We start from the raw sequence: 22,572 nt of genomic DNA, 5'->3' as shown, positions 1-22,572 counted from the left end.
TATTCTTTTCCAGTTTTTCCAGTAGTTTTTGTCAAATAGTGAGTTCTTTTCCCCAGAAGCTAGGGTCTTTGGATTTATCAAATAGTAGATTACTGTAGTCATTGACTACTATGTCTTGCATACCTAACCTATTCCACTTATCCACCACTCTATTTTTCAGCCGGTACCAAATAGTTTTGATGATTGTTGCTTTATAATACAATTTAAGATCTGAAACAGCTAGGCTACCTTCTCCCTAGCATTTCTTTTCATTCGTTCCTTTGATATTCTGGACCTTTTGTTCTTCTAAATGAATCTTGTTATTATTTTTTCTAGCTCTATAAAATAACTTTTGGTAGTTTGGTAGGGCACTGAATAAGTAAATTAACTTACGTAGAATTGTCATTTTTATTATATTAGCTTGGCCTACCTATGAGCAACTGATTTTTTCCAGTTATTTAGATCTGACTTTATTTGTGTGAAAAATGTTTTGTCATTGCATTCATATAGTTCCTGGGTTTGTGTTGGCAGGTAGACTCCTAAATATTTTATAATGTCTACATTAACTTTAAATGGAATTTCTCTTTCTATTTCTTGCTGTTGGGCTTTGTTGGTAACATATAGAAATACCAATGATTTATGTGGGTTTGTTTTATAACCTGCAACTTTGCTAAAGTTGTTTATTATTTCAAGTAGTTTTTTACTTGATTCTCTAGGATTCTCTAAGTATATCATCATATCATCTACAAAGAATGATAGCTTTATTTCTTCTTTGCCTGGTCTAATACCTTCAATTTATTTTTCTTTTCTTGTTGCTAAATCTAATGTTTCTAGTACCACATTGAACAACAGTGGTGATAATGGACATCCTTGTAAGAAACATGAATTCAGAGAAACCTGGGAAAACTGGTATAAACTGATAGAGTGAAATGTGTAGAGCCAGGAAATCAAATGAACCCCGAGAGTCATGTAATTGTAATGATTAATTTGGCCCTAGGGATGAAATGAGATGAGAAAATAAATTTCCCTCTTTTCTTTGGGGAAGTGGCAGATTATGGACGTGGAATGCTGCATATGCATTCAGATGTTGTCACTGTGTCTGCTGATTTTGCTAAATTGTTATCCTTTTTAACTAGCTAAGTTTCCCCAGGTAGGTAATGGCCAAGGGAAGTAGAGAGGAATTCAATACAACTTTTTTTTTCCTGAATGATCATTTGAAAAGACCTTTAAAATATGATTTATCACTTGCTTTTATTTCACTTTTCCCCTAAAGTTCTGCTTTGATGCCTCATCCTTGTGTAGAGCTGACCTTGCCCTCTCAGAGGTTATATAATCAGAATGCAAACTGGACAGGCTTCAAAGGTGGGTTCAGGGACAGGTTGTGCATCTGTTACCTGAGGACCAACGCAGCAAGGATCAGAGAGACTTTATCACCATAATGTTGGCCAAAGACTGATGTATTTTTCAGAGACAACAACAAAAGGAGTTGTAATCTGTGTCAATGGAGGGAGTACCAACACAGACAAAAATCATGACTCTGGTTCCATCCTTACCATCTATCTTTCAGACTGACTTTTTTCCCTGATGCACTCTACTTTCCACCCAAATTAGCCAGGGCCCACATTGATGAAATAATGAATTTTCTGAAGTTGGAAATATTCTGAAAAGTTTTATTTATATATATATATTAGAGGCCTAATAATTTCCATAGCCTTGGAACCCAAATACTTCATGTCATTCATGTTGATTATTCCAATCTCTGAGCTCCTATCCCATTTCTTATCAAAAGAATATGACACAGTAGCTGAATAAACTATGGTACAGCCATAAGGAATTTCCAGAGTGTTAGCAACTTATCTGCAACTTATGGGGTCTGGGGTCCTAAGATATTAAGAGGTTTGTTTATATCATACAATTTATATGTCTCAAATACAGGATTTGAACACAGCTCTTTGTTACTCCAAGGCTAGTCCTTTATCCACTATTCTGCCTTGCTTCTCTCTTTCAAAGAAGAGAAAGAGATAAATATGAAGAAGTCAACAAGCATTTCTTTTTTAAAAAATTTATTTATTTTGAATTATCAACAATCTCTTCCATAAGCTTTTGAGTTTCAAATTTTTCTCCCCCTCCTTTCCCACCTCCTTCCCCAAGACGGTGTGCAATCTGATATAGGCTATACATATACATTCCTATTAAACATATTTTCACATTAGTGATGTTGTAAGAATAAGAACTAATAGGAGGAACCACCAGAAAGAAGAAACAAAACACAACAGAAGAAAAAAAATAGCAAATAGTATGCTTCAATCAACATTCAAACTCCATAGTTCCTTCTTTGAATTCAACAAGCATTTAAGTACTTGCTACATACCTCACACCCTGTGCTAAGCACTTGAGACACAAAGAAAGACAATCCATATATATGCCATTTTCCTAGATCTGCTTTCTTCACTTTACTCCATTTACATCAACATGGCAGGGATCTATGATTTTGTCAGTGTGGGTATCCCATCTCCAGACACCAGCCACAACTAAGTTATGGTACTATTAGTAGATAGCTTTCAAGAGTTTCTGTGGCTCCCAAATTCATCACTTTTTGGCCAACCTGGTGATGAACTTCTTTGAACTTAACTAGGCTAGTCCTCAGGCCACAGATAAATAAATAGTGCATCACTGGTTCAGGTTTATTTAAGTCTTTTCAGCTGGAGACTATTAGCTTGAAAGCTTGAGAGTCTAGGGTCATCTCCACATCACAATGAGGCACTGGAAAACTGTATGGAAGGAATATAGACACTCCTGTATATGGGAGGTGCTGAGCAGCAGCAGTGGACACAGAGCTTTTCTCTTTTTTTTTTCTTTACAAAGTTGATTTGAGGGCGTCCTGTCATACAAGCTAGTTCACAGTCAGAGGGCGTCCAAAATTCCTAGCTAAGGCTTTGGCCCCAATTCCATGTCATTAGGAGGTGGGGTGGCCTTCCTCCAGGGGTTTAAATTATCTTAATGAGAGGGTTGCTCCTATATAGATAGGACCAAGGCTCTTTAGGATTACAGGTAATTTGCTTTGGTCCCCAACTGCAATTCCATAGGCTTTTCTTAAATATGTACTTTGTGCCAAGCAAATTGGCAAGCTGACCTTATGGGTCAGGAAGACCTTTGTTCAAATATTGCCACTGATAAATACCAGCTGTGTGACTAGGCAAATTGCTCATCTCTCAATACTCTTTTAAAAACCAGTTTATTATTTTTATTTTTTAAATAACAAGTATTTTTTTCTGGGTAATTAATCATTTTACTAATAATGCTAGCATTTTATTAATAAAAGGGTCAGTGACACTATTGAATGCCAAAGACCCCTCATGGCAGTGGGCTCATAGTGTATACACCCTTGGAAGAGCAAGTGTTCCTGAGGATGGCAATCAACTTGATTTTTTAAATAGCAAGTATTTTTAAAATTAATTTTTCCTTCTGACTGCCCCAACCCCCATAGAGCAAACTTAAGAAACAAACAAACCTGAAAATCAAGTACCCTCAATACATGGTCAATAAGTCAATAAGCATTCATTAAAAGCATACCATATACTAGGCACTGTGCTATCATGGATACAAAGAAAGGCAAAAGACAGTCCTTGACATTGAAGAGCTGCATGTTGAGGAGACAACATGCAAACAAATGTGTACAAACAAGCTATATACAAGATAAACAGGAAATAATCAACCAAGGGAAAGTCCTAGAATTAAGAAGGCTTAGGAAAGACTTCCTATGGAATGTAGAATTTTAGCTGGGACTTGAAGGAAGCCAGAGAAGTTAGGAGGCCGAGATGAGGAGGGAGGGCATTCCAGACACGGGGAAGAGCCAGTGAAAATGCTGGCAGCCAAGAGATGGAGTGTCTTGTTCAGGGAATAGCAAGGAGGCCAGTGTCTCTGGGGGAAGACGTGGGATATAGAGTATAAAGTAGCCTGGATATGTGAGGAGTTGTAAAGGGCTTTGAATGCCAAATAGAGAATTTTGTATTTGATCCTGGAGGTGATAGGGAGCCACTGAAGTTTATTGAATGGTGTCAATTTATCAAAAGTTTGGTCCAAAGAAACAGAATCAGTTTCCCCCTTAACTGAAGGTTTGTCGAAAGAACAAACAAAATGGGGTTCACCTTACCAAAGGTTTGACCAAGAAACAAACAGAATCAGGCTGTATGTGTTCTATAATATGCTTATTTATTCTTATTAAGCCAGAGAATCATGCATGCATGGAGTTAGAAAATAATTCTGAACTCAGAGGTAAACAGGTTGAAGGAGACCTTAGAGCAATCCCATGCCTATATCAACCAAAATTATAGTCTCCATAGTGTGAACCATAATATGAGAAAGGAACTTCTTAATAGGTTGTAAATACAATAAGAGAAGTATCAAAGTATCTGTTGAAATTATAGATCTAGGATGTCTGTGTATCTTTTATCATTAACATATATGTGGAGAGAGAGGGACAGAGCACATAACATGTGTCCATAAAATACCAAGATAAGAAAAGTCCCATTATTCAAGATAGTGTCCGGTTCAAGGCGTCTTGCCCTGGACAGTCATAAACAGAAGAATGCTCCTGATCAGCTTCATCTGGCCTTGTAGTTGCTGACACAAGAAGGGGCATTTTGGGTTCACTCAGAGAGCAAAGCAAAGCGTGTCTGTTATGCCAGAGTGGGCCAAAAATGTCTTTCTCCTGATTGGCTAACCCAGGTTTTAGGCCTTTCACAGGTGATGGGGCGCTCAAAATGGTTCATAGTAGCTATATAGCTACATGGCAAAAAAAGTCTTACATTGGCCATGTCCTAAAATGCATGTCTCTTTTTAACATTTTATATTCAACTCTCTGTTAGGAAGTTAGTGGCATGTTTCATCTTCAGCCTTTTGGACTTCTGGTTTATCATTGCACTGACCAGAGTTTTAAAGTTTTTCAGTTATTTTTCTTTATAATGTTATCACTTTTGTAATTTTTTTTAGTTCTGCTCACTTTACTCTGTATAAATTCATAAAAGTATTCCCCATTTTTTCTGTAATTGTTAATTTTATCAATTCTTATGACATAATAATATTCTATTATATTCATATACCACAATTTATTTATCCATTTCCCTTAGTTTCCAATTCTTTCTACTACACAAAGAGCTGCTAAATATTTTTGTACATAGAGATCCTTTCCCTGTTTCTTTGATTTTTGGGGGGGACATAGGCCTTAGAGTGATATAGCTGGGTCAATGGGTATGTACAGTTTGGTAACTTTCTGGGCATAGTTACAAATTGCTTTTCAAAATGGTCTGATCCATTCGCCACTTCAACAGTGCACCACTCACTAGTTTACCTGCTTTCCCTCAGACTCTCCAACATCTGCTATTTTCTTCTTTTGTCATCTTTGCCAAACTAATAGGTGTGAGGTGGAACTTCAAGTTGCTTTAATTTGTTTTTCTCTAATTATTGACAATTTAGAGCATTTTTAAATATGATTGTTGATGGCTTGGATTACTTCCTTTGAAAACTGCCAGTTCATATCCTTTGACCATTTATCTATTGAGGAAGAGCTCTTAGTCTTATCAGTTTGAATCAGTTTAAAACACAAAGTTTCATAAGATATGACTTTTGCCCTCAGATACCTTACAGCCTAGTTGGGCATAAGGATGAAGGAGTTATAAGTTATACACACAAATCTCTACATCAAAAGGCACTTTTTTGAAGTGACTATAGTACAAAATACTACAGAAGTTCAGAGATATTCACTTTTAACAAAGGTTCATGATGGGTGAGAAGAGGGGCCATTTGAGGTAGAATTTGAAGGACATACAATTTGATAGGCTAAGCTGGCTGAGGGTGAGGGGACAGCATAGTGACGTCCACGTGGAAAGAACTGCATGAGCAAGGTGACGTGGGGAGGAGGCTTCACATCTTGTTCCAGGAACAGTTCTAGGTCAGACCAGTTTGGGTGCAGTGGAAAGTGTATGAAAGGGAGAAGTGAGAGAGAGGCTAAAAAAAGTAAGTTGAAAGGAAGAGACAGTTCAATAAACATATAGCATGAGTCTGCCTCCACCACAGTCTTTTACTCTAGGATTCCCCCAGCTTTTACCATCACAAGATGAGCTGGCCCACCTTGGGCAAATAAATGGTTGGCAGATTGGCAAAGATGACAGAAAGAAAGAAAGAAAGAAAGAAAGAAAGAAAGAAAGAAAGAAAGAAAGAAAGAAAGAAAGAAAGAAAGAAAGAAAGAAAGAAAGAAAGAAAGAAAGAAAGAAAGAAAGAAAGAAAGAAAGAAAAGGAAGAAAACAATAGGGGGAAGGGAAACAGGCACACTAATGCATTATTGGTTGAGCTGTGAATTGCTGTAGCCATTCTGGAAAACACTTTGTAACTATATTCCCAGAGTCACTAAACAGTGACCCTTTGACCCAACTATTAGGCCTATACCTCAAAGAGATCAAAAAACGAAGCAAATGACTCCAATGTACAAAAATGTTTATAGAAGCTCTTTCTATAGGAGAAAAGACCTAGAAACTAAGAGAATGATATCTGTTAGGGAATGGCTAATCAAGTTGTACTATATGAATATAATGAAATTTCATCATAAAAAATGGTGAAAGCATGGTTTCAAAGAAACCTGGGAGAACTGATGCACAGTAAAGTGAGCAGAAGCTGAAGAGCAATTTATATAAATAGCAATATTATAACAAAAAACAATTCTGAAAGAATTAAGTGAATGCAATAACCAACTGCGATTCCAGAGGAATGGGATAAAGCTTGCTACCCACCTCTTGACAAAGAGGTGATGGACTCAAGATGAAGAAGGAAACATATTTTTGGTGCAGCCAGTGTGGGAATTTTTGTTTGAGTATGTATGTTTGTTACAAGAACTATGTTTTTCTTATCTTTCTTGTTTTCCTCCCTAATGGGAGTAAGGAGAGGGCAAGAGAGGAGGAGATAGGGTAGAAATAAAAAAGTTATTAAGGCATCTTTTTTTTTTAATAGAGAGAAAAGGACAGCAAGAAGGCCAGAAAGGTCAGACAAGCAGGAAAACTTTGAAAGCTACATGTTGATTTTGCTGTATACTTAACAAGAAAAAGAAGCTGTACATAATAGAGAGCTGTAGTTTCATGTACAATCTTCTGTTGTACTCTCTATATGCAAATACCGATTCTATTTGGTTTTTAAGAATAGAAATGAAAGTATTAGTTCTGAATTTTCATCCCCATCCTTCAGGAAGGCAAGAAAAACAAAACCCATTATCAATATGCAAAAAAGTCATGCAAAACAAATTCTGGCATCAACAATGTTCAAATTTTTTTTCCATATGAAAATGAAAGATGAAACATTTAAAAAAGAAGAAAAGGATTGGTTGGTCTTTGCTTTATTCAGCCTGTTATCTTCTGCACCTTGCTATGACCCAGGCCTGATGCCAAGGAGTTTACAATTTAAAGGAGGGAAAGACAAGTCTATAAAAACTAAGCTACTAGTCAGAGTAAATTAAATACAAATATGAAGTCCAGGCAAAGTGCTAGGAAGGATCTGAGGGAAGGAAAGTCAATGAAGTCATCATGCAGGAGGTAGCACTAGTTGGGTATTGAAGAAAAGGTGGAATCTCAGTAAATAGGGGTCTAGGGAGAATACATTGCAAACATGAGGGAATGGTATGAACCTATGTTGATTAGAGAGAACAGGATGAAAATGAGGGGATGGAAGGTGGCTGGCTGCAAAGCAAAAAAGTGCTTTCCAGCCTTTTCCCACAGTGCCCTTTCCTATTGTTCCCTCTTTTCTTTTCTACCAGCATCATCCTACCTGAGGTCTTTAGTACTGTTCTCCTTGTCCCTAGCTTCTTTCCTCTCCAATCCACCTTTTACATGCTGCCAGATTCATGCTGCCTTAGAGTAGTGCGGACTCCATCCCTGGAGATCTTTGCGTTGGTGCTAGGTGATCCCTGGTCAGGAATGCTGCAAGCATTCTTGCTAAGGTAAAGCTTTGACCAAAATTAGTTACTTTTTGGAGTCCATTCCAACGCTGAGATTCCATTATCTTATTTGATGAGATAATGAGGCAGTGTGTTCTAGGCATAGGATTGATCTGCATAAATGCACAGAAAGAGGAGAGCACAGAATCAGTATGTTATTTTGGAAGTAATATGAAGGGTATATTGGAGAGGGAGAAGCAAGGAGACCACCCAGAAGGTTATTGCAATGGCACAGTCAAGAAGCAATGAAGGTCTGAACTAGGGGAGGTGGCAGTGGGGGTGGAACAAAGAAAGCAAATGGTAGAGATAATGTATAGGTAGTATTAACAGGACTTAGTTAACAGGTAAGATGAGGATGGTGGTGGAGAGGAGTCAAAAATTATTCTGAAGACATGAGAATAGGTGAAGCAGAAAGATAAAAGAAAAAGTTAGACAGGGAGGCTTGAAGCAATTCAACAAGCATTTATGAAAATGTGCCAGATAACTGCATTAACTTCCTGGAATACAAATACAAAAAAAAGAGACCATCCTTCCTCACAAAGAATTTATATTCTCTTGGGGGCCAAGGGGAATCACATGCACACAGATAAATACAAAATATATAGAAAGTAACTTTTTGTGGGAAGAGGAAAGTACTAAAAACTGTCCAGGATCAGGAAGGACCTTCTAAGGCCACACCTGAGCTGAACCTTGAAAGGAGTTAGGGATTCTAAGGGGTGGAAGGAAGTGAGGGAAGAGGCAAAGAGGACAGACTGTGCAAAGGTGCAGAGATGGGAGACTGAATGTCATGTATGAAGAAAAGGAGTAAAATAAATCTGGAGAGACTAGAGCCAGAGTCATTGTTTTTGTCTATTCCCTTCACTGATGTAGAACGCAATTCCTGTACATCTTTTGAGTTGCCATTCCTGAACGTTTCATCGATCTTCAGCCAACATTCCATTGATAAAGCTTTCCGATCTTTGCTGGATTGGTCCTCAGATTACAGATGCATAGCCTGTTTTGAAACTCATATGTGAAGCCTTTCCAGCTTGTTAGGACCTATCAGACCCTGTACGTAGTTTTTAAGAGCCCAGGGACATCTCTGCACCATGATGACGCATCAAAGTAGGCTTAGTGGAGTGAAATAAATGTTAAGAGAGAAATTGTATTTTAAAAGTGGTTTCAAGGGGCAGCTAGGTGGCGCAGTAGATAGAGCACTGGTCTTGAAGTCAGGAGGATCTGAGTTCAAATCCAGCCTCAAACCAAACACTTGACACTAGCTGTGTGGTCCTGGGCAAGTCACTTAACCCCAACTGCCTTAAAAAAAAGTGGTTTCAAATGGCAAGTAGGTAGAAATATGGGACCAAATTGAGAGGAGTGATTAGGCGTGGTTACATATTTAAGAGTCCTATTCCTAGAGATCATAGTAGAAGATGTGAATTGTTGCAGTAAAAATCTGTGATCAAGAGAAACAGAGGCACAAAGTTCTGAGTGTGATCATTTTATTAACAAAGCTAGTAATTGCCAATTTATTCAATTGTGTTTTCAGTTGTGTCCAACTGTTCGTGACCCCACATAGGGTTTTCTTGGCAAAGATACTGGAGTGGTTTGCCATTTCCTTCCCCAGCTCATTTTATGGATGAGGAACTGAAGCTAATAGGGTTAAATGACTTGCCCAGAGTCATGAAGCTACTAAATGTCTGAGGCCAGGTTTGAACTCAGGAAGTCTTCCTGACTTCAGGCCCAGCACTGCCTACCCACAGTACCACCTAAATGCCTCTATTAATTGCCAATAAATAAGGTCAATAGCTTAGTAGCCAGTAACCAAAGACACAACTGGTAGTCAGAGCAGCTTTTTATATGATTGGTTACATAAAATCCAGTGACACAAATAAACTAAAATTGTAACTGATCTATAACAAAGGTGAAGGGTAGGCTTTAAATTTTGCTTAATCGTGCTTATTGCAAAAAAGGGATCTTCAGAATCCATGGCAGTGGGGAAAACACATAAGTCAACATTCTCTGGAAAAGTCCCATGTCAGATAGCACCCATCATCACCAGAGAAACATTTTAGGACTAGGTTGACTTATTTTCCTTAGCTCCCTCTTCCCTTCTGGGTGAGGCAGGACTAGGCTGTAGCTCTGAGAACTAGGGGACTTAAATTCTTACAAACTTTACTACTAAGGCCTATACCATTCAATCTAAATCTGATCCATACATGCCGATTCCAGTGATTTAACTATAACTCTTAGTCATTAATCAATCAATAAATTTCACGGAATGAGATTGTCAAAAGAGTTAGAAAAGAGAGAGCTCAGGATAGAACCTTGGGGGCCATTCACATCTAAGGGGCTGGGCAGGAGGGCAATGAATAGATGAAAAACATGAGGTCAGATATTTTAAAGAACCTGGACAACAAAGGAGTCAGATGTTGTGAAGGTTATACAGTACCTGTCAACCCACTGGATGTGAGGGAGAGGAAAGAATTAAAGATGATTCCAAAGTTTAGATCCTAACTGATGGAGAAGATCATGTTGACACCAACAGAAATTGGGAGAAAGATGATTATTTGGATAGCCAAAGACTTAAAACGTCTTAGGGGTTGGGGTGAAACAAGTCTCATAGGAGTTGGTTCAGGTCCAAGGATATGAAGAAGGCTCCTAAATGGTACACATAAAAAACATGCCAGCTTTCAGAATATTTAGTTGTAAACATGTTATATAAAGAACGCATGGGAAATGAAAGATGGAAGGAATGAGCTTCCTCCAGATACACAGAACCAGTGGAGATCAGATCAATGACCAGAAGATGAATGTTACTGATCTGCAAACAAAATAGGACTGTTACCAGGACAATGCCGGAAATATCCTCCCACCCACACAGTTGGGTTTTATAGATAGAATTGAGGCAGGGCTATTCAGCTTGTTCAGCATTAAAATGAGAGAGCTAGACTTTACTTGATGACTTTTAAGGTTCTTTCCAGCTCTAAATGTATGGCCCTATAAAAAAAGAATAAAAATATAGTGCTTACTAGGTGCCAGGCACTGTGCTAAGTGAATGCTTTACAATTATTGCCTGGTGAGATAGCTGCTATTATTATCCACATTTTATAGAGAATAAAGTTAAGGTGAGCAGAGATTAAATTACTTGTCCAGGGTTACACAGCTAGTAAGTGTATAAGGCTAGATTTGAACTCCAGTCTTCCTAACTTCCAAGCTCAGCAATCTATCCACTATGCCACCTAGCTGCTCAAAAACCACTATATCCAGGTGAGATGATTGTCTGACATCTGGAGAGTGACAGGGAGAGGAGTGATACAGGAGATACAAAAAATAAGAATGTGGTTTATTGAATATGAGAGCCTATGCCCATCCTGGGTCAAAAGTGGACTGTGGCTATATGTTAAAACCAAGGGCATTCCCCAAGCTTAAACTAGAGGCTCTGTAGCTATTTAGATAATTCCAGGTTTCCTAATGTTTACTCCATGACCCAGATTACAATATCTAAAGGAAAGGGTCCAGGAGCTACAATCTCTTTTGGTACATGAGTCTGAGATGCTAGGACATCCAGGATGGTAGCAGGAAGGGGGTAATTTGGGACTAGTGTCCAGGACTAAGCTGGACACATAGGCTTGGGAGTCAACCGTACAGCGATAAAGCCACGGAAATTGAAGAAACCCCCAAAGGTATTAAGAGTTTAGGCAGAAAAATGAGCCCTGGGCAGCTTCGAGCAGCTCCGACTGGGGATGCAGCAGAAAACAACTCGAGGGAGTGTCATGGAAGCCAAGCGAAAGAGGCGACCACTCTCAGCAGAAAGCCAAGTGGGAAGAGGACTGAGACAAAGCCATGGTTTGTGACATATCCCATGTCTTGGGGGACCTTAGGGGGTGTGGCTGAGCAATGAGTTGATCAGGGGCTGCGGGAGGGGGCCGGGGCACGGGGCCAGGACTGGACTCCGAGGAAAGTAAGGGGCAGGGCATAAAGACAGGACGTAAGGACGAGGTAGAGGAGATGGGGCCCTCTGCCTCAGGAGCCGATGTGGGAAGCGGGACAGACACCCCAGCTTTCTTCAACACTCTCCGCCTCCGAGGCGGGCCACTCCCGCCCCGCCCTGCCCCGTCGGCGTCTCCATCAAGCCCCACTTCCGTCCGGCTCTTTCTCCCCTTCCGGCTCCGGCCTCGCGCCCGTCCAAGAACTTCCAGTTCCGCCCAAGACTGGGAACTTCCGAAGACAGGAGACCGTGGGAGAATTGAACCGGGCGCAAGCAGCTGAGAAGAAAGCCTGACGCCCCGTCGGCGCCTTCACTCATCCATCCTTCTCGCTCTTCCAGTGAGGATTCCAGCTGAATTGCCTTATTTACGGAAAAAGGAAGGCGGAAACTCCATGTCCAACCGCCCAATCAGAGTAAGTCCGGAGTAAGTGACAAGGAGGGGGCAGGGATGCGTCACTTCCGGGTCCAACTTCGGTGTGAGCCGGAAACGGGACGGAAGTGGCTTTCGCGCTTCCGCCTGGAGGCCGCGAAGCCCAGTTGCGGCCTTGGACTTACAGATGAGGGCCTGAGCTCCTGCACCGGGGGAGGGAACGTGGGAATGGAGGCGGGGAGAGAGAGAATGCTTCTGTTTTCTAGTTCTTCCTGGCCTCTGGAAAGACCGCTGGGTTTGCAGACAAACTCCCGCTTCAGCCACTTACTCGTGGCCTTGGGTGACACCCTTACCCCGCCTTGGCCTCAATTTCCCAATTTGTAAAACACGGGAATCAGACTAGGTGGCCTCCACTCCTCCTTTAAACTCAGAATTGTATGATTCCTGTGTATTCGAGTGACCTGGAGCAAGATTGCTGCACTCTCTGGGCCTGTGTTTGCCCAGCTTTGAAATAGAGAAGAGAAAATCTGGGAGGTGGAATTATAGCGTCTAGTGTGAGGAACAGCAAGTATTACCTTAGGACAGTTGTTTATTTTATTCCAGGTCTCAGTTTCCTCTTGTAAAATAAGACCTCTGACGTTCCTCTCACTTGTTCCCAGCCAAAGCTACCCAGCCCTTAGCACATAATCAATATCTGTTGAATGAAGCACTGAATGAAGTTTGCTGAAAAGTGATACAGAAACCAAGGTTTAGTCATCTATTGCCTATGAGACCTTGGGCAAGTCGCTTTTCCCTCTGTAGCCTCAGTTTTCTTCTTTGTAAAATGGAAATTTTGACAAAGATATCACCTATTTAAAGGCTGGGTGGAAGGAAAGCTCTTGGTAAAATGTGGAAGGGCTATGGAAATGTGAACTGTTGCTGTTATGAGTTGGGATTGAAAAATCATGCTGTGGATAAGATTGCAGATCCATTGAATACATGAGAAGGTGATTATTCATTAAACATTTATTGAGCATAGCAGGCATAACCAACGCCCAAGGAAAGCTTAGAGCAGGGGATCTTAAATGTTTTGTTTTGGTTTTTGTTATGGAACTATTTGGCAGTCTGGTGAAGTCTATGGCCACTTCTCAGTATTTTTAAATGCATAAAATAAAATATGCAGGACTACAAATCAAATCGAAAGTATCAAATACTTTTTTAAAAATTCACAGAGCTCAGGTTAAGTACCCCTGGTTTAAAAGCAGCACATCAGTGCAGTGGAGAGTTCTGGATTTGGATTCAGGAGACATGGGTTTATTTCTAGTTTTAACCCTTATTAGCTGTGTGACCATCAAAAGTCATTTCACCTTTCTGGGCCTCAATTTCTTCCTCTGTAAAATGGGGATAACATTTACACTTTTACCTCTCAAGGGTATTGGAACCTTGTGAATCTTATGAAAATGTGAGCATTTTAGAAATTGGCTATTATTTCTTAAGGATTCGGGCAGTTTTTCAAAGGGGTTTTTTTTTCTCCTCTCCAGCAAAAGATTTGAGTATCCCCTTTCCAGAGGCAGGAATAGTCCCAGAATGTAAAATATGATTAAGGTGTATTTTCCTCCAAATGTCAGTTATAGGTCAGCTGCTAGAGATGACTGTCAGGCTCCATGGCAAATAAGTAGTGCATGAGAAAACAGAGCCTTCCTTTTAAAAGCCACCAAGCAACAGGGGCGGCTAGGTGGCACAGTGGATAGGGCACGGTCCCTGGAGTCAGGAGGACCTGAGTTCAAATTCGGCCTCAGACACATAACACTAGCTTTGTGACCCTGGGCAAGTCACTTAACCCCAGTTGCCTAGCCAAAAAAAGAAAAAACCACTAAGCAAAAAGTGAAACAGAAAAAAGCTCTCATGAACAAAGAACCCCAAGTCTAGTGACTAGGAACCTAGGTTGCTTCCCCATTCTAGAATATTGCTGGAAAAAATACAACAAAGCTTTATTGTTTGGAGGAAGTAGTGTTGTGGTTGTGTTCTAGGATTTCTACATCAAAGTAAGAGATACTTTATACCATACGATTTCTTTGAAAATGAAATTTGATCCATAACATAAAATCTATGGCATATTACCTCAGTAGGGATGCTTTTCTATGTTAGTCTGTAGCTAATTTGTAAGTTACTTATTTTATGCCAATGTGCAATGAAATACCCGCCATCATTTCCTCTCTCCCCCACCTTTCATTCCAGCCCCTACTGCTGATGCAGTTTGGGATTTCTGGGAACCCCAAAGGGGTACAGGGTGATGTCCACCTGGAATGAATTCATGCACTCAGACCTTCTTCCAGTCAAATGACGAGGTTTATTATAACCGTAATAGTAGCGGGCAAGATTCTTAGGGGATCTGCAACTTAAGGGAGGTGAGACTGATGCTTATATAGAAAAAGGACAGTAAAAGGATCTGTATGGTAAGTAGTCTGAGGTGGGCCAGGTGCAATAGTGAAAGGAATATTATGTAGTCTGGGGTGGGCTAAGAGCTACAGTGAAAGGATTGTCAAGTAAGTCAATTAAGCCATCTTAAGTGGGCTGAGGTAGGCCAGATGCCTTGGGCTGAGATCCAATGATCTGGGCTACTGAAATGTATGGGAAAATTCAGGGACTGGGTTGCTTTCAAAGACATGGTCTTTTCCTTTTAGGGACCCAGGTCCCATCTCCTCTTCACTACCACTGGCCCTCTCTGGGAAAATAGCTAGTTGGGCTTTCCTCAGTGAGTTCAGCCTCTTCTTCAGTCCTTGAGCTTTTGTCTTGGCTCCTGGTTCCTTTTCATTGTTACCTAGGGCTTATTGTCACATTTGATAGGGAATCGCAAGGACCTGAGAAATCAATTCAGTCCCCTTATTTGCAGGGGAGAAAAGAGTTTACAACTTGCCTAAGGTCACATAACAAGTCATTGGCTGAGCCAGAACTAACAATAAATGTAGCTGATAGCTGATAGGGCTTTAAGGTTTGTGAAGAGCCTTCTCTACAGTATTTTATTTGAATTTCACTGCAAACTATAAGGTGGGTGCTATGAGGAAACTGAGACTCAAAAAGGTCGAGTCTTGTCCAGGGTCACCCAGCCAGGCAGCATAGCACAATGGAAAAAACGCTCAATTTGAAGTTATGGGAATCTGGGTTTGAATTTGCCACTCACTCACTACTTGTGTGACCTTAAGCAAGTCACTAATCTTTGTGCTTCAGTTTCCTCATCTCTAAAGTGAAGGGGGCTGGACTAGATAATCCCTAAATCTCTTCTAGCTCTGAATCTGTAAACCTATATGACTCTATAATTCTTTGAACCTAAGTGTTTGAATCAGAATTAAAAAAAACAGGTTTTTCTGACTCCAAGTCAAATACTCTATAACCTAAGCCTTTTGATTACCAGACTAGGGTCTTTCCGCTGAACCACACTTGGGAGTGAATGGATGTTATTGATTGCTCTTTCCCCAGCCCATGATTCTAGGCACTTTGGTAGTGGTGGTGGGATAGAGAGATTCTTTCTGTCTCTGTGGGTCTGAGGCTACGTCAGATTTCAAGAGTGTTGGAGTATCTGAGGACTGACCTTGTGTCAGAGTCCTCAGCCTGCCCTAAATAGAAATTGATCTCTTAAACCCAGTGGACTGTGATTCTTATATATCAGAATGAGGATGATAGGAGGCTGCCTTGGGTTTCCCTGATCATCATCTGAACTTCAGGCTTTGTCTTTGCCTAGACTCGACAATGATTTACAGCAGAGTGGAACTTGGGGTGTTCGGACAGCCAAGTGGTGTCTCTTGACAGAGAAGAGTGGTGGAGAGACAGAACTAAATGCTTATGAGGAGGCGTGGTTGGCACTGGGAGAGGGATGTAGACATCTGGGGATGGGGCACTGGGTTCAGGGGGTGTTGTTGAGGCGGTGTTCCCTTTGTGAATGATTAACTTTCGCTGAGCATGACCTTGCTGGAGAGTTTGAGTAAGAGGACCTCTGGACTCTGAGAACCATTTGGGAACCCAGAAGAACAGAAGGAGTAAGAAAATGGGCCAGGGCTGTGCCTCTGTTATACCCGGTGGTGGGGTGGTGGGGGCTTCTGCTGAAGAGAGGTTGGGCCCTTAGGGTGTGGGGGTTTCAAAGGGGGAACAAGAGTTTGGGAAGCAGCCTGAAACAGTAGGACACAGAATGATGAAACAGTGGATGGGAGTGGGAAGAGTTTTGATCAGAGGTTAGGAATGAGGGCCCGAAGTTCTAGAACTGAGGAAAGCCTTTCAGAGCTTTGTAAGTTGTCCATTACCATAGCAACCCCTGTGAAGCTAGAGCTCTTGGACACCATAGAATCATAGGGTTTTAGAGTAGGGAGGGACCTTGGAGACCATCTGGTTCCTGAAGTTGCAGAGAAGGAAGTGAAAACCAAGAGAGTTTAAGTGACTTTTATAAAATCACACACATAGTAAGTGATAGAGCCATGAACCTAGATCTTTTGCTTCTAAATCTCATGTTATTTCTGCTATTTTACATTGCCTTCCATGGTCTCTAGAGGTTAGATGGAGGTCAGTCCCCCAAAAGACACACACAATTCATTTGTTTCTGATGTTTTTTCTTACAGATGATCATGGGTGCCAGGCACCGCTAAGAGTGGGCTGAACATGGCTACCACACTGCGAATCCTACCTGGCTTTGCGCGCGCTTGCCCCACTGCAGTACTTTGGGGGAGTCCGGCTTCCTGGTCTGCTAGCAACGTGGCTCTGGTAGAGCATGCTTGGAAAATGTTTGAGGGTGCAGTGGGTGTAGTGATGCCAGGCCCCATGTTACACCAGGTCCTGGCATTAGACACAGAGACTGGACAGCTGAAGGTTCGGGACAGAAACTTCCAGCTGCACCACAATCTTTACCTGGTAGGCTTTGGCAAAGCTGTACTGGGCATGGCGGCAGTGACAGAGGAGCTACTGAGTGAACACCTGGTTCAGGGTGTGATCAGCGTGCCCAAGGGTATCCAAGAAGCTATGGAACATACTAACATGAAGTAAGGAGCGGGGATGGGGTGAGGCGGAGCAAAATGGGGGCAAGGGAGAGAGAGAGAAACTGTTACAGAGGACACTCTAGGTGCTATAATTAGGGTCCTTTCCCTTTCTCTACCTCACAGGCTTCTTCAGATCCTGATACATTCTTTCTGCCTACCTACGTAGGATGAATAAAATATTTTGGGACATGTGCTAGGCTTGGTCTTAAGACTCAGCAGGTTTATTTCCTTTCTTCCGTCAGCTGAGCTTGCCTAGTTCAGTCCTAGTTGAGAAAGAGAATATCTCTGTAATCAAGCAGGGAATGCCTCAAATGGCCCCATGTCAGGTAGGAAGTTTGGAAAGTTTGGGACTTAGTGAGCTAGAGGAGTCGTCCCCTCTCTCCCCATTCCAAATCTTCCCAATAGTCCAGAAATGAGGGTAGGAAAATGTCAGGGACACAAGCCTCCTCTGTCTTGTACCCACTACTCCCCCTTTGCAGGGAGATGCTACTGAAGCCAAAGAGCCGTATCCAAGTGTTTGAGGGAGCAAAGGACAACTTGCCTGATGGGAATGCCCAGCAGGCTGCACTGGCCATCCGGGACTTAGCAGAGAAGCTGACAGCTGATGACCTGCTGCTGGTCCTTATCTCAGGTGAGTTCCCTTCTTCCCAAGGTAGGGGAGGGGAGATATAGGTGGGAGCTTGAATGATACCCAACCCTTTGCCTCCCTTTTCTGCTGCCTCCTTTCTTTTCCTAGGACTCCTAATCTCCTCTTTTTTCCTTTGTGTTCTCCTTCCTCATATGGTGACTGACTTTCTTTTCCAAGGTTCCTTGCCCTGCCTGCCCCAGCCCCCTTCTATCCCTTCTTCTGTAGATCTTGAAGAACAGGAGAAATCTCCTATTTTGAGACATGGGAGTAGCTATTTTTCTTAGAGGCAGAAAGATGGATCAGATAACCTTATCAGAACCCCAGACTGAGGAGTCTGATTTGCTCCTGATAACATACTATCAAGCCTTCCTAACATCTCCACATGAGGGCACCTCTAGTCTGTATTCAGTATTTCTGCCCTGTACTAACCTGGCTCCCATTACCCAGTTGTGCCCTGCTTCCAAGGCCCAGGAATGGAGGCCAAGGTTCCCTTGACAATCCAAAAGGCAGTTCATTTCATTATTACTCTCTTAATAGTATTTTATTTTTTCTCCAGTTACATGTAAAGATAGTTTTCTCTACAGGAAAATTAAAGGAGAAGGGGATAAGAGAAGGGAGGGGGGAGATAGAAGGGAGGGCAGATTAGGAGAATGCCAGCAGCCAATGTGATGTACGACAGAGCAGTGAAAGAAAAAGGGGAAGGGGAATTGGAGAAAGAAAAGTCGGGCTAGGCGAGTCTGAGACTGATGCTTATAAGACTAGTTTATTTTCAGGGGTTACAAGATTATATAGAAAACAGCTTTGTACCATGAGAAATGATCTACAAGCGCTAATTAATAACAAACAATCTAAGCAGGTAAAGATCCTCATTATCTCATGAGAAAGTAGTTTTAATGCCAAATTTCATATATCTTGTTTTCCCTGCCCAGTTCTTAGTATTGTCTGCCTGAGCCAGCCATCTAGCTTCAAGGCTGAGCATGAGTGAGAACTTAGAATCAACAAACCATAACAAAGGGAGCGAGGGCAAGAGTCATGGGAGCGTTTATCCGAGGCAAGCCTCTATAGAGATTTTCCAGGGGAAGGGGTATTCAGAATGCATGCCATCTTGGGGTGGGGGAGGGATGAGATGGGGAGAAAATTTGGAACTCAAATTCTTATGGAAGTGAATGTTGAAAATTAAAAATAACTAAATTAATGAAATCTGAAAAAAAGATAGTTTTCAACATCACTTTTATAACATTTTGAGTTCCAGATTTTTCTCTTTCCGTCCCCTCTCCCAAAACAGCAAGCAATCTGATATAGGGTATATATGTACAATCATATTAATCATAATTTCATGGTTCTGCTTATTTCACTCAACATTAGTTCATGCAAGTCAGGTTTTTCTGAAATCTGTCTGCTCATCATTTCTTTTTTTTGAATTTATTTTTTTAGGCAATTGGGGTTAAGTGACTTGCCCAGGGTCACACAGCTAGTAAGTGTCAGGTGTTTGGTCTGAGCCTGGATTTGAACTCCGGTCCTCCTGACTTCAGGGCTCTATCCACTGTACCACCTAGCTGCCCCTGTCATCATTTCTTATAGCTCAGTAGTATCCCATGATATTCATATACCACAACTTGTTGCAGCCATTCCCCAGTTGATGGGCATCCCCTCAGTTTCCATTTCTTTGCTGCAGAGTTGTGGTATATGCTGTCTGAGTCCTTAACAGTTATGGAGGGCTGAAGCATTATTGCTTTTTCATGTGGTTTGATGAAACAATGGAGAGAAGAAGTCAGAGCAGTACCAGACCTGTTTCCGGGCAATTCTTGGTAAGGAAGGGCTATATTGTTGTCACAGCTACTTGGAGCAGAGTAGTATTGTCTCTAGAGTGATAGGTTTCCATGGTGTAGGGAGGCCTCCAAACCTAAACGCTATTGGTTCGTCCATTCCAAACAGTCAAGCAACTGCATTGTGATTAAATGGAGTGATATATGCAGATTGACTTATGAATTGTAAAGGGCTACATAGATGTCAGCTGTGATGATGATGGTGATGATGATGATGGTGTTAAGGTAGGTGTGAAAAAGGACTCCCTTCTTTGAATTTCCTGCTATATCTCCCCCCCCCCAGCCATCTCTACTTTTCTCCTCCCCTAACCTGACCTGACTCTCTTCCCATTGCAGGGGGAGGCTCAGCCCTGCTTCCTGCTCCAATCCCCCCAGTTACTCTAGAAGAGAAACAGTTGCTCACCAAGATGCTGGCAGCTAGTGGTGCCACAATTCAGGAGCTAAATACCATACGTAAAGCCTTGTCCCACCTCAAGGGTGGGGGCCTGGCCAGGGCTGCTTACCCTGCACAGGTGAGTGATTATCTACCATTTGCTCAGAAGGCCTGGGCAGGCCTGTTGGGTGCATTGCTTGAGGTTCATTGGTAACAGGAGATGGGGACTGCAATACAGGAGAAGGTGACATTGTTCCTCTTCTCAGGGACCTTGCAGCCAAACAGAGAAGACAGGACACAAACGTATTGTTTACAAATTAACCTATAAAATGCGTTGCTAAATTATGGCATACTGCAAAGTGTTTGTGTGTGCAAAGGGGATAGGAGTAAAAGAGATTGAGGTAATCATGGAAGGCTTATTGGAGTAAATGAGAAGAAAAGTCAGGGCAGGTGACTCTCCCTGGCCAGCTGAGGAAGTGAGAATTGTGTGTAGGGGGCCAGTAGATGGACTTGGCTGTCATTCAGAATTCATGCTGGGAAGTGAAAGGGTGAGACTGGGGTGGTTTGAGACATGAGTTAGAGTTAGTGACACACCACAAGAGAAGTTTGGATTTACTATAATGGGTCCAGGGGCAAGGAGCTTCGTCAGGTTCAGTGCCACTTATCAGAGTTCATCCCCAGTTGTTTCTTATGTTTCATGTGCTTGGTCTCCTCCCCTCCCATGCTTCCTGTGATTCCCTTTCTCCCAGGTGGTGAGCCTCATTTTGTCAGATGTTGTGGGGGACCCTGTGGATATTATTGCGAGTGGTCCCACAGTAGCGAGTGACCACACTGTTCAGGATTGCCTGCATATCCTCAGCCGGTATGACCTCCGTGGAGTCTTGCCCCGATCTATCAAGACAGTGCTGTCCCAGGCTGACTCAGATCCCCATGGTCGTTCTGGCTGTGGCCATGTCCTCAATGTGATTATTGGCTCCAATTCCCTGGCTCTGGCTGAGGCCCAGCATCGTGCTGAGGCCCTGGGTTACCAGGCTCTGATTCTAAGCAGAGTCATGCAAGGTGAGGTGGGGCGCGTGGCTCGATTCTATAGGCTTCTGGCTCAGGCAGTTTGTGTCCGCCTCTCCTCTAAGGTTATGAGGACCAACAAGGAGGAAGATGAGCTTCAGGACCTGATAGAAGAGCTACGACTCTCAGACCTGAAGTTGAAGGAAGTCCTGGAGGCTGTGGAGAGAGCCAAGGGCCCTATCTGCTTTCTGGCTGGAGGGGAGCCCACAGTAAGGCTGCAGGGCTCAGGCAAGGGCGGCCGAAATCAAGAGCTAGCACTTAGGGTGGCTGTAGAGTTGAGTGGGTCTACAATAAGTGACTGGGGGGCTCTCTTCCTGAGTGGTGGAACTGATGGGCAGGATGGTCCCACAGAGGCAGCAGGGGCCTGGGTCACCCCAGGGCTGGCCACTGAGGCAGCAGTAGAGGATCTGGATATAATGGCTTCTTTGGCCAACAATGATTCCAATACCTTTTTCCGACGCCTGAAGGGTGGTGTCCACCTCCTTTGTACTGGGTTGACTGGCACCAATGTCATGGATATTCACCTGCTACTCCTCCGGCCCTGCTGATAGGGACCAGGGTCAGTATAGGTCTCAACATTTCCTCCAGTCCTATGAGATATTTGGAAAAGACCTTATAACTGGGGCTGGAAGGTGGGCCAGGGCCCCACAGAAATTTGGTCCCAGGCCCTTAGTTCCTTATATGGAATTCACTGGGCCACTCAAGGCTTTGATAAAGTGGTGCCTACAGGAAAGTACTAGGAAACAGAGAGCACCCAGCAGATCCATTGCTGACTTGTTAGGTCTTTGTTATAGTCTGCTTTCCTTGTGGGTCACTCCTTTCTCTCAAGGCACTACCCACCACACATTCTAGTTGTTTTTCCCCAAAGCACAATCTGTTTGCTGCCCTGGGAGAAGTAACAGTTGTGGCAGTAGGACATTCCAACAAGTCACTACTCCTCTGCTAACTATCTTCTCTTAACCTTGCCCTGGGTTGTTCTTCCACGTAGCCTGCTGTTACAGGTTTGGTGATGAAAAAAAAATGTGACTCAATGTTTGGGAAAGGGTGTGAAAATAAAAAGGATGAATTCATTGACTGATTGTGATTTTTTTTTTCTTGATTCTGCTTTTGAGCAGAGCTTGGAGCCAGACCCCTTGGGCAGCCCTAACCACGGGGGCTGGAAGTTACTGACCTTCCTCTGCCATTCAGAACAAGGCCAGAGATATTTGGAGACCCAGTATGGGTTTCTTGGTTAGGACTATTATGAAGAGAGCCAGCTAGGCTACAGGATAATAGCAGGGAATCACATATAGCTTGACACAGCATTCTCTATAAAGTGCATTTAGTCCTCACTCCTCTCTTTCCTCCCTCCCCTCCTCAGGTAACACTTCTTTCTCAGCTTAG

General features: G+C 42.4%; 1 protein-coding gene across 4 annotated transcripts; it reads left to right on the top strand.

Moving 5' to 3' along the window:
• The first annotated feature begins 12,085 nt into the window (after positions 1-12,085).
• On the top strand, positions 12,086-22,263 carry GLYCTK (glycerate kinase). Of its 4 annotated transcripts, none has more exons than XM_020971556.2 (5): positions 12,086-12,340; positions 16,884-17,300; positions 17,777-17,928; positions 20,088-20,263; positions 20,874-22,263. In XM_020971556.2, the coding sequence occupies exons 2-5, from the start codon at positions 16,924-16,926 to the stop codon at positions 21,735-21,737; spliced, it is 1,569 nt and encodes a 522-aa protein (XP_020827215.1). In that variant the 5' UTR covers positions 12,086-12,340; positions 16,884-16,923; the 3' UTR covers positions 21,738-22,263. The 4 variants fall into 4 exon arrangements, with proteins under 4 accessions (XP_020827215.1, XP_078008460.1, XP_020827216.1 ...); XM_078152334.1 differs by lacking the exon at positions 12,086-12,340 and adding an exon at positions 12,482-13,283; XM_020971557.2 differs by lacking the exon at positions 12,086-12,340 and adding an exon at positions 16,201-16,310.
• Positions 22,264-22,572: the final 309 nt, after the last annotated feature.

Source organism: Phascolarctos cinereus, unplaced genomic scaffold, assembly GCF_003287225.1.
Source record: "Phascolarctos cinereus isolate Bilbo 61053 unplaced genomic scaffold, phaCin_HiC Scaffold_4;HRSCAF=312, whole genome shotgun sequence".
Classification (NCBI taxonomy): domain Eukaryota; kingdom Metazoa; phylum Chordata; class Mammalia; order Diprotodontia; family Phascolarctidae; genus Phascolarctos; species Phascolarctos cinereus.
This window is presented reverse-complemented; position numbering and strand designations above follow the sequence as displayed.

Bases quoted from the DNA above. Each gene is read 5' to 3' on its own strand.
- GLYCTK (XM_020971556.2), top strand. From the start codon at position 16,924: ATGGCTACCACACTGCGAATCCTACCTGGCTTTGCGCGCGCTTGCCCC. The intron at 17,301-17,776 runs GTAAGGAGCGGG...CCCCCTTTGCAG, and splicing joins ATGGAACATACTAACATGAA to GGAGATGCTACTGAAGCCAA. The intron at 20,264-20,873 runs GTGAGTGATTAT...CCTTTCTCCCAG, and splicing joins GGGCTGCTTACCCTGCACAG to GTGGTGAGCCTCATTTTGTC.